This window comes from Limulus polyphemus, unplaced genomic scaffold (assembly GCF_000517525.1).
Source record: "Limulus polyphemus unplaced genomic scaffold, Limulus_polyphemus-2.1.2 Scaffold2541, whole genome shotgun sequence".
Taxonomy (NCBI): domain Eukaryota; kingdom Metazoa; phylum Arthropoda; class Merostomata; order Xiphosura; family Limulidae; genus Limulus; species Limulus polyphemus.
Genome location: NW_013668151.1, coordinates 44,964 through 57,733, shown reverse-complemented (window position 1 = coordinate 57,733; position 12,770 = coordinate 44,964). Strand labels below are relative to the sequence as shown.

General features: G+C 33.6%; 1 protein-coding gene across 1 annotated transcript in view; it reads left to right on the top strand.

Annotated features, from left to right (window-relative positions):
• LOC106467246 overlaps positions 1-12,770 on the top strand; it is a 64,977-nt gene that overhangs the window by 14,626 nt on the left and 37,581 nt on the right. Inside the window, exon 3 of the mRNA XM_022395377.1 lies at positions 10,140-10,239. Within this exon, the coding sequence (XP_022251085.1) occupies positions 10,140-10,239 (100 nt within the window). The remainder of the gene's footprint in view (positions 1-10,139; positions 10,240-12,770) is intronic.

Genomic DNA, 12,770 nt, shown 5'->3' with positions numbered 1-12,770 from the left:
CTGTCAGACTTTGTAACAAGCCGTTGGTAAAACTTCTGTATCTAGATACGTATCGTATAGACACTATGATGACATATGCACCTCTAATGTTAAGCCAAATCAGCGCAGTTACTATCTAATATCAAGGAAAATTTATTGTCTGTCTGTGGATGCATTTCTTCCCAAATGAGTTGACCGATCCAGACCAAACTTGGCATGCTTAGTAGTCTAAAACCAAACCAAATTCATGGAGACCTTTCCCATATATTAAAGGATAAAATATTTTATAGGACAACTCCCATATCGTTACTGTAGTTGCTATTGTAAATGGTTGAATATGAACAAAACTCGCACTACAACAAAATTCTACGAGTCAAAGATTGTAGAAAAAATGTTCAGCCAAAAGTCTTGTTTCCCATAATAACCAAAATATACAGTAATAAAATATCCAGTTACAATGCAGGTCTGTGTTGGGAATTTGATAGGTTTTGCGCGACCTAGGAGGGTCAGATGCTATCCAGACTTCTTTCTCCCTTTTGACGGGCCCTCCAGTGGCACAGCGGTATGTCTGCGGATTTACAACGCTAAAAACTGGGTTTCGATACCTGTGGTATGCAGAGCACAGATAGCCCATTGTGTAGCTTTGTGCTTAATTACAAACAAACAAACCCTCTTGACGGTATGTTTATTTTTATTTACAGGTAATTACACTGATCGCACTTCCCTCTTCAGGGTCATTTCCATGAATGAAAAATTTATAGCATTTAGTGCTTTAAGCCACTTCTCTTAATTTGATTGTACAAAAGTCCAACACTTCATAAACAGTTACGTTGACAAATCGTCAATTTTTCACTATATTAAGTTATTAGACGCTTATTTGACATAAATACACTTTTGATATCTTAATTTGAGGTTTATTTTATGGTCTAGCATAGATGGCCTTTTTATGGTACGTATTGGGTGGAGAGAGATATATTTAGGGCTATCATCATCATGTGTGATATAGCGATCTATATAGGTTAGTAAATCATTTTTGTATAGATATTTGTCAAAATATCTGAACGAGCAATCTAGGAGTCTGTCGTGCATTGGATGTATGTTTGCACATTTGTGCATAAAAATATGTTGATGTGGAGAATCCAAATGCTGTGGTGATTACTGAATTTTATAGTGTGTTTCGCTTCTTAATATGTGATGGTGAAGTGTCGATTCATGCTGGAGAGGGCATATTCAGTTAGTGGACATATGTACAGATTATAAATTTTAATGATATTTTTGGTGATGCTCCTGTAATTTTACTCAACAGTCTCCTAGAATAGTTGCTATACTGTATTTCTAATATGGGTGATATGATTTATCCATGTTAATTTAGAATCGTAATTTAATCCTAACAATTTTGCTGATGTTGAAATATTTAGACGAGTTGCGTGTAAGCGTCTATGTTTTTGAAAGTATTCAGCTATTTCGTTTAGTACTGGTTGTGTAAGTTTGTGGCGGCTTTTGAGGGTGCTGTGGAGCTCTTCTATATTGCCACAGTCTGTGTCTGGAAATTAAGAAATAAGACTAAAATTTGGATTTGTTAAGGGCATGTCGCTTACATACATGATGAAGTGGATGGGAAGAAGTACTTTTTTGGGGGGAACACCTGCCTCAGGGGGAAAATACTCTGAATAGGTGCCCCTCCACATTTACTTTGCATTTTCTCTTTTCCAAAAAATTAGATAAACAGTGAATAACACCTATCGGTAATTCCATTTGTTTCATGAGGAATCGTAAACCATTATGTCATAGTGTTGAAAATTTTCTCGACAGTACATTTGTTTCGGTTAAAGCTATCTACTATGATTTCAGTTAACCTAACTAAATGATCTGTAGTTTGCCAAAATTTTCTAAAACCATTTCGTACTTCAGGTAGTTTTGAGGTTACTTCTAGAAATGTGGATAGAGTATTGCTTATTTTTTTTCTAAAATTTTGCCTATGCAGCTGGTTAGGCTGATTGAACGGTTTCTCGGCTCGATTTATTGTCTGTTCCGGTAGTAATTTATCGAGGATATTTACACATTATTTCCAATTTGTTTTTTATAATTGAATTTCGGTGTATCCATAGGTTTATTATGGTGGGGTTCGAGATTAAAGACGCACCAGATGAGTAGATGATCACTGTCAAGATCATATCTTACATTGCAAGTTGAACATTTATTACTGAATTACGGTAAACATATGCAAATATCAATGGTATCACTTTTATTGTGAGAGATGTATGTGTTTAGGTGTAGCATCATTTAACAACACACAGTCACTATTCTTCTAAGAAGTTAGGTAATTTTCTTCCATTTGTAGGTGTTGTACTACATCCAAATACTATATGTTTACTATTAAGATATCCTATTACAATCATATTTTTGTTGTGTTCACTTAGTTGGTTTGATAGATTAATATCAATAGATTTTGAAGGAGAACAGTAGATCCTGATAATGTAATGCATTCATTATTTGTTATTTAATAATAATATTGAATGTTGCTTCTACGGAAAACTATATTCTACATAAATAAGTAAGAAATATCCTAAAAATATCTTAATTATGAATACTTTTCTAATTTAGGCTTAGCTAACCTTAGTATAAACCGAAAGTTCAATGGTATTAACCAGAAAAGAGCAGGAACTCAAACATCAGCAATATCTCTATTCTCCACATTGTAGCTGGATATTTTATTACTGTATATTTTGGTTATTATGGAGAACAATCCAAAATGCTGAACATTTAATTTAATATCATTGAGTTGTAGAAGTTTGTTGTGGTGTGAATTTTGTTCAAGCTCAACTATTTACAGTAGCTACTACAGTAACGATATAAGGGTGATTCTATAGAATATTTTTATTTTTCAATATATGAGATAGTGTAATATGAATTTGTTTTCCTCTTAGACTACTAAGTTAGTATGCCAAATGTGGTCTGGATCGGTCAACTCATTTAGGAGGAGATGCGTCCACAGACAGACAATATGTTTCCTTGGTATTGGGTAGTTACTGCACTGGTATGGCTTAATATGTATAGTGAATATTGAAGAACGCCTGTACCCCAATGTTTATACTCAGTTCTTAGCTTGCTAGAGCAGGATAACGTACAAAACTTTTAAGATAAGACATTTAAAGTGTATTCCAAGAACTTTAAAAAGACTGAGAGTTTACTTTCACTCGTAGATTTTCACCTGATCTGTCGGGCTTTCACCAAGGGCAGAACTTGGTATGTGCTTTGCCGCTCAAAAAATTGGCCAGTTGCACAACTACTTAATTTTGTTGTACTTTAGTGGTAAAGTACAATTACTATGAAGTTAAGGTTTAAATTTTGACTTTAGGAAAACATGATTCTGCGCGTGTTGTGGACGTCAAGACGAACGACACTGCTCCGTTAAGACAGTTATAAGAATAATTATCTTAAATATGATAGTGACAATCGTTGCGAAAAGGTACATGTGTGACCCTATCTGTTCCATAATAAATAAATTTGTGAGAATTACGTATTTTTGCGATTTTGTTCGGCTTGGTTAAATTATAATGTATTATGTTATTGGGCTTCTGTTACAAGATGTCGGTTTGTGAGGCACGAATGATGAATTTTCATTTGATGTTTAACTTAAAACTGATAGGTGAAATATATTGTCGAAAACTACCATAACATGAGAAAATGCAATTAATACAATTTTGGTAAGATAAAGATCAAAATTTAAATGTAGCAGTCAAACAGAGTTACAGGGCAGTTACTCTACAGGATTGTTTGTTTGTTTTTGAATTTCGCGCAAAGCTACACGAGGGCTATCTGCCCTAGCCGTCCCTAATTTAGCAGTGTAAGACTAGAGGGAAGGCAGCTACTCATCACCACCCACCGCCAACTCTTGGGCTGCTCTTTTACCAACGAATAGTGGGATTGACCGTCACATTATAACGCCCCCACGGCTGAAAGGGCGAGCATGTTTGGTGTGACGGGGATTCGAACCCGCGACCCGCAGACTGCGAGTCGAGTGCCCTAACCACCTGGCCATGCCGGGCCTTACTCTACAGGAAGGCTGTCATTTAATAAGACCAATATGGCGGAAGCTGTATGAAAACGACCTGAGAAACTAAGACACAATTAGTTACAATAGAATCGTACGTTAAAACAAATAAAGAAGTAGACAAATGGAGAAATGAACAGTAAAGAACAAGTAGAAATGAAGAGTTAAAAAAGTTATTAGATGTTTTCAGGAAAACAAAAATTTATATAGATAAATTAGATAATATAGTTTGTTCACGGTATGAATCGATTAAAGGTAATAGGGAGAGATTCAACCAACATGAAAAAAACAACAAAAAACGAATTATCCGTCTGGTAAAATAGATGAGATAATTTAAAAGCGAAATGCAATCGAACTAGGAACTAAATACACCAGAAGAAAGAATGTTTGAAACAGAAGTAGACGATAGAAAGTATATACTAGTGAGTGGCTGAATATCTGATAAAGTAACTTAGTAATATTACAAAAAACACACACAAATATGAATGCCAAAGCCTCGTTATAGTGATATTTACACTTGTGAGACATAGGAATCTAGCGTTGGAGAGAAACTCCCGTTGAAAAATATTAGCAAGAAATCATAACAGGCTTAGTACCACAGTTAAAACATGTTAAGAGCTATGTTATTAAACGAAGACTTGGAAAATAGAACCATGAGAGTGATAGCATAAGGGATACAAGTATGTATGAAGGAAAGTGAAAACAAAGGTAATAAAACATATCAAGGATAGGCAAAATCTGGGTTCAAAAATACAAAAAGGGTAGAGAGTAAACAACTTATTTTCCCTTAATTTTTTGTTGCACGCGTGGAAAATCTGCTGGTTAAATGACTTTAAAACAGCCAGTGTTATGTAAAGTTTTTAAGTACATGTCATGACTGCGAAATATATGAAACACCTTTAGTTTAGTTTTTCGCTTCAATTTGGAAAGCCCTCCCGTGGCACAGCAGTATGTCTGCGGACTTACAACGCTAGAATCCGGGTTTCGATACCCGTGTTGGGCAGAGCACAGATAACCCATTGTGTAGCTTTGTTCTTAATTAAAAACAAACAAACAATCAATTTGGAAAAGAAATATATTTGTAGTAATTATATTATTTTAGTAATTTGATTCGTTTCGATGTACTAGAGAACCATAATTATTAGCATAAAATAAGATTAATGATTAACAAGTGATCTAAAAATCGTTTTGAGTTATGTTTGTCATATGGGTTCATGTGCTACCTGTGCACAATGTTCCACTGATTTAGTGTTTTTTATTTATGTGACGGTAAATTCTGATTATACGTTATGTTCAAAGCATTATAAATTTAACCATACGAAAAACTGGTGATGGAAAAGGCAATGAATTTTATGGTGAAGGGCAAATTCACGAAGGTAGAACTTTTCATTAAAAATGCTTATACATATTATGACTGAATTGTTAAAAATATCTTACCGAAGGTGAGAAACAGCAATAATAAGGTATTTTAGCGCCATCTATTGAGTTGAAAAGATATTTAAGTTGTTTTTGACACATAAAGTCACACGTATTTATTATGTATATTATCCCTGATTTATTCTGAAATTGTTTTCGTATTTTATCGAATAGTCAAAGAGCTTGTTATACATATGATAATAAATATGGCAAATATAACATAAAATCTCAACTCAACTGGGATTTTGCAATCGAGATTTCCATTTAATTGTCGAGCACTGTAACCGCTGTATAATGTTATCGTATTTTATCTTAATGTTGTAATATCTTTCTCTAAACATGATGAGTTAATAATTTAAAAAGTTGTAAAAAAAGTCTCACTCGACTGGGATTTGAACGCGAGACTTCTGTTTGTGAGAAATACTGAGCTAATTTGAACGATACCAATAGAGAGGCGAACGTTGCCGACAAAGGGGGAGTTCCGTACATAGAGTGGCTTTTATTGTATGTATGTATGTTTGTAATTAACACAATGGGCTATATGTTCTCTGCCCACCACAGGTATCGAAACCCGGATTCTAGCGTTGTAAGTCCGCAGACATACCGCTGTGCCACTTGGGGGCGGCTTCTATTATATAAATATATTGTTTTGTATTAGCTTCCTGTTCAGTTGCTGTCTTAAAGAAATAAGAATTGGTAAGCTACTGTACTTTTTTGTGTGTGAAAATTAGCTTTATTAACAATAATATTTGTTATATGTAGTTGATTGAAAATTTTGGAAAAGAAGTCACATTTTAAAATATTAAGAATTAAACTTAATTTTTTTTATATTCAAAAAAAGACTTTTTCATCGTTAGAATGTTACGTACAGTTGCAATGGGTGAATACTTTTAAATTCTTATGCTTGAAATTTGAGAGACGGTGATGTGCTGATAAATAATTCTTGTCAGAAAATCATGCCCTACATAACGCCCCTAGTGGCTCAGCAGTGAGTCTGAAAGCTTACAACTCTAAAAACAAGGCTTCAGTTCCCGCGATGGGCAGGAAAACAGATAGTCCATTGTGTAGCTTTGCACTTAACAACAAACACAAAAATCATAAATTAAAAAAAAAGAGTTAAAGGGAAATTCCTAGTTCTTTAATTAATGGTTAAACTAAAAATATTTACTTTAATTATAGTATAAAACCACAACTATTATAAAACATTAATTTATGAATATTTTCAAAGTAAATTTAAAAACTTAAGAATTCAATATGTGTTTCGTTTAGTGACCTTAACCTTAAAGAAAGACTAGATACTTAACCACAAACATATTAACAAGATTATATCAAGAACTATTGTTCGAGATATAAACCAACATATTTTATTAGAATAACCCTTAAGGAACTTGATTCAGTAGTATGAAACGTATACTTACACGGAGACGCAAAAATACATTTAAGGGAGATTGTCTAAGTTAATTTATTACTTGTGAAAGTTTAATACAGGATCTGCAAAACTTTTAGAAAATAGTCATTTATTGTAAAATTAAGCAATTTAAACAAGGGGAGGACTTGTGGAAATATAATTAACAACTATGAAAATAAGGTTATGTTAAACATCTAAAAAATATGCTACATTAAAGAACATATGCTATTACAGTCTGTAATGGTTAACATTTTGATAAAATTATCAGTGACTACTCAGACGTCGCTATTTCTGTGTAATTTTTTCTTGAGACTTTTTTATGCAACTACTGGGAAGCATCGCAGGACCAGCGTATTGGTTGGCCCTGTTCTTCCATATCAATCTTTTGGACAGGATATCTCAAAATTGGATGGATAGATTTTAGTCAAACTTATACAATAGGACTACATGCAGAGTTATAAATGTGACTGACATTTGAAGGTCATAGGTCAAAATTCATTGGGACATAGAAAATCTTCCCCAATTCCGTGAACATAATATTTTAATACAAGATGGATGGATATTAACCAAACTTATGAAACAGCTACTACATGCAAGTTCTAGAGCTGATTAAGTTTTGAAGGTGATGAGTCAAAGAACTCAACCCCAGTCTTGTGGACAGGGACCACATCATTAAATTGTTGGTACTTAAACATACATAATATCATTAGTGGGGGCATATCATTAGTTCGTACATTTTTCTTGGTGTCCTTCCAAGTGGCTCAGCGGTAAATCTGAGGACTTGTGATGCTAAAAATAGGGTTTCGATACCCGTAATGAGTACACCACAGATAGCCCATAACAAAGATAGTTTTGCCTGGTGGTTAGTACGCTCGCCTATCATTCTGAACATGTTCACTCTTTCTGCCGTGGGGGTACTATAATAGTTAAAACTATTCCTAGTTAAAATAATATACAAATGATTGGTTAGAAATAAAAATGACGTTGTTGGAAGGGTTGTAGTGTTGAAATTGCATATTATTTACTTAATTCTCAATTTTCTTAAACTCAGTTCTGAGACTGTCTGTACTTTTAGTAACTTACATTATGGTCTCATTTGGCAATCATATAAAGTTCTTCTCAGATCATCCTAGTTAATAAAATATATCCCATCAAGCGTTAAATTAACCAGTTATGCGTATTGTTTATATATAAAACAGGAAGATTACTGTACTTCATACTAAAATCAAGCTAGTTGATCACCTAACAATTGTTGCAAAGATGGGCTCAGATGCAATAAGTTTCCAACATAAAAATGCTTAAAGTTATAGTTATGGTATAATAGCAATATTAAAGTTGAAAGGAAAATTTGTATAGTAATATTAATGAATGCTGCATTAAATCTGTAGGTGTTATGAATATTTCTTGGAAATATAATATTAGTACATTTTTTAGAATATTAGGATTTAGTTAAATTTTTACGCATATGGAAAACAAAACAAATAATTTTGAGTAGCATAAGCTATGTTTAGTTGCCATATATTTCATATGGTTTGGAAATACTGTAATTTACGAGTGACAATTTTAACAGTTTTCTAATTTTGTACTGTATATTTTATTTGTTTAATGCTAGTGTATCACAGTTACCGTTTACTTTGCTTAATTTATTGACCATGTATTATATATCATGCTTTTTTGAATATTTTTTGTGAAATACGTAAGTTTTGCAGTATTCAAAGATTAAATATATTTTTTTGACGATAGCCTTAGTGTTCCTATTCATGTTTCCGCCTGAATAATTTCTGTAAGCTAATACAGTGACGTGTCGCCGCATATACGAGCAGTTGTGCTATAGGCGACATGTTTAGCACCTATGTATTTTATTCCACGTGATTTCCTGGCTGTCTGGCAATGCAGTGTCAACAGAGTAGATTAAAACATTGTGTAACAGTACTTGCGGAAGAAGGGTATTCGTATAGCGAGATTGTTAAACGATGCAAAACCAAAAATGTTTTGCATGAAAGAGGGGAGATTCGTAGAGCAGAGTATAATAGATCAAGAGGCTCCAAAACCACATCCATCTGCAAATGAGAACCCTTCTTGCACATAAAGACATTCTGGTGAAGTTGTGCATATCTCCTGGTATCATCTACATGATATCAGACAAGGATGTGAAGTCACACAAGCCTAATGTTTACAAGCTTTCATCTACACCTCGAAATAAATAGATTGCCGAAGAAACTGGAATCATAGCAAACCCTTTTGACATCAACATGTTGCAGCTCTAAGAGATTTTTGTGCCTTTAGTTTGCTTAAAAGTGATTTTGGAAGCCTATGCCCCTACTTACAGAGAAGGGCGTGTGAGATATTGTCAAGATGTGTTTAAGGTTGACCTCGCAGCCTTTCGCAAAAAATTGTTACATTGAAATTTGTGGTGTCTAGTAGTGTTGGTTTAATGGCATCACTTGGAGCATTGTGAATGATAGAGGAAGTAACTGCAAGTTCAGCCTGGAGCGTCGTTCTTATTAAGTGCAATTAACCTCAATAGAACATTGTACCTGTTACAAAACACGTTATGGACGTTGTTACCTTGATCTCTACAAATATCATGGGGGTGGGTTTCTTTTGCATCACTCTGTACACACATATTATTCGACTCGATCTTTAGGTATATCTAATTGATTAATTGCAAATTACTTATCAAATTAAACTATATGAAGATGCAAATATCCAAACCAACACATAAAAGTGGTTCTTGAAGCCACACTAGTTTTCTGTTAAACGTTAAAAATAAAAACGTAGCTGATGGAAGTCTGTGTTATACGTCTCATTTCGCTACATGTCTGAAAATGTTAAATAGCTTTACAATTTTTTTAGCCTCACAAGTAAATCGTAAAATAGTGCCTATAGGTTAGTCAGAATTAAATGCTTAAATATTTTAGGTTTGATTTTGAAGAATATCGATATGTTTGGAATAATTGTTTGATGGGTGTTTTGTTACGAGTGCATTTTGTGCATTACAAACCCAAATAATTTAGACTAAAAGTATGCAAAGACGATCATGTTTAGAAATAAAATATGCAAAATGATCTGTAGCGGTGTACTCATTTTGAGAACTCCCACCCCCCCAAAATAGAGCACTGTTATCCTTAATGTTATGTAATAATGACAGATTTTGTTCCTTCACTTTTGCAGAAGTTTGTGTCGTTTTAATACTTGATATTTTTTTTTCTTTTGAACTATAAACTTATTGTGTTTCGCTGGTTAAGTTGATTTCAATCAGTGTACATTGGATTTTTTCAGACCAACAGAGGACGATGACAGCAAGACAGTCATTCCAGCACGTCGGTCTGTCGGGGGAATGTCAGCTGGTAAAAGCAGTCACAGTCAGTCTTATTTTATGGTATGGACAAATAAATTTTAACGCTGATTGTTATTATACAACATTCATAAATTGTTCTATCACTTCTTTATTAAGTACACTTATTTTGAATTTTATGAAAATAGTAAATTTGGCTGAGAGATGCTTACACTCGATACTTTTCAGTTTGCTCCCCCTCCAGTAAATTTGACTGAGAGATGCTTGCACTCGATACTTTTCAGTTTGCCCCCTCCAGTAAATTTGACTGAGAGATGCTTACACTCGATACTTTTCAGTTTGCCCCCTCCAGTAAATTTTACTTAGAGATGCTTACACTCGATACTTTTCAGTTTGGCCCCTCTCCTGTGGGCTTGGAACACTACAAATCGGGTTTCGATATCCCGTGTGTAGCTTTGTGCACAACTACACAATTTTGAATGTAACTTGAATACCGTATGTATATGTGCTTTTGTGATATATAGTCTTGCTAAAATACGGTTAGGCGCTGTTTGGTGGTTATAGTGTGTTCAGACTTTGAATTGAGGGTTCGTAGTTCGTGTGCCGTTGCCGCGAAAAAGCATTTCACACTTTGAGGCCGTCGGTGCGTTATGAGAGTGACTGTCAAATCCCACTATCCAGTTAGACAAGAGTTGTCGTTGGTTAGCTGCATTTCTTGTAGTCTGTCAGTTTAATATTAGGACAGGCTAGCGTAGATAATCCTAGTATAGCTTTGCGCGAATGTTCGAAAACAAAACAAAAAAAGGTAGTTACAAATTTGAAAACCACTTATCAGCTTCAAAATAAAAATATATATAATCATTATTTTAATTGGCGTAGTGTCTTGATTAATTAATTAACAGTTCAGTAATTAGGTGAACAAATGGAAAATAGAATGTACATATAAAAACCGAGTATTAATCTCCGTGAAGAAGAATCTTGAGATTATTTGACTGTATGAAAGTGTAGCTCGCTCCATCGAAATCTGCACTTCAGAAACATGAATATTTATTTGTGGATGGATAATATATGTTTAAATAGCGAAGTAACTTATACTTATGTTTTGACTTTACAATATGATATTTTCTTAAAAACAATAAAAATATGGCAGGAGCTACGTTTCATAAATCGAAAGGACATTATTTTAATTATGATATAATAATTTTGACCATTACAGTCTAAACCGCATTTAATGTGTCTTTTCATTGAAGGCTTTGACGGTTCTAAAACCGTCATTTTGCTTCTCTTTCTTAAAAGTGTCCTTTTATTTTTTTATCAACAGTATGGCTCTTGCTGAAAACTATGTGAAAATAGTAAATGTATTCATTGCGAATTAGTTTTTGTTAACTTTTCACAACATTTCCTAGTTAGCTTCACGGTGTTATACTTCACAAAAAATAGGTCTTAACATAGCAGTAGTGATAAGGTCTTAAATAAGATTAACGATTTCTTATTTTTTAAAAACAAAATTTTATAGACTCTTTGCTTTTTGCTGATTTTGAGAAATACGAAATCAAGGTATTTACATGATTTTTAGGATGAATGATTGATGATTATTTGTTCTCTTATTTCGAGCATCACAGCCCATGGAAGTTTCATGATATAGTATGATAGCTTATGTTTTTCTGAGTAAACTAGCTTCTTTCAACACAAATATTGATTAGCGTGGTTCTCACTTTTCTTGTGTCATGCGAAATACTTATTATAGTTTTTTAGGTATTCTTCATTACTAGCAGCATGTGTCTTTCCCTAATATAGAATCGTGCATCAACTTCACTCTATTAATTGTAGCGGATACAGTTGTAAAGACGGTACATGGGTAGAACAGAGTTTACTAAAAACCAGTAGAGGGTGTTTTATACTCGTACACACGGGAGGTGATCACGTTGCGTCATTTGTAAGACCGGCAGTTTTGCCCCATACCACCCATAAACACCAAGACTTTCAGTGCAACTACTTTCTCTGTGTAACAGTACAGTTGGTTGAAGTGATAAATGATCGAAATTCGGTGAGTAGTAGTTAATGTGGCAGGATTTTAAAGCTGGTTATCATGTGTATTTAATGCCATACTTTTGTCGTTCTCAGCATGAAGATTTTAGTATCAATAGAGTTAAAAAACGTACTTATAACTAGAAGTTGATATATTTTATGCTATATTTGCTCTCCCATGATTTTTACATGTTTTAAGATTGCTATCGATTTAATTATAAGCTGTTTGTTTTTAGCCATTTGCTAGTATACTCAAGTTCTGTAATTTTGATGATTGACTAAAAGCTTTTATAGTTGTTCTTATATGGCTGAGATATGGCTAACTTGAAGCCATTTTCGTTGTCTTATGATTAAATTATATATATATATATATATTTATAAATTATTAAGACGTTAATTTCAAAAACATTATATTTAAGTTTGAGATAGGCAGATATGTAAATGTCCAAAAATTGAGAATAGCGAAACAACTTCAAGCTGTGAGTCGATAGAGAGGTTATTAATATTTGTAGATATGATGAATGTTGATGAGCAGACGCCAAAACAATTATCGAGATAAGTGGTCAGTAGATATAATAACAGTTTGA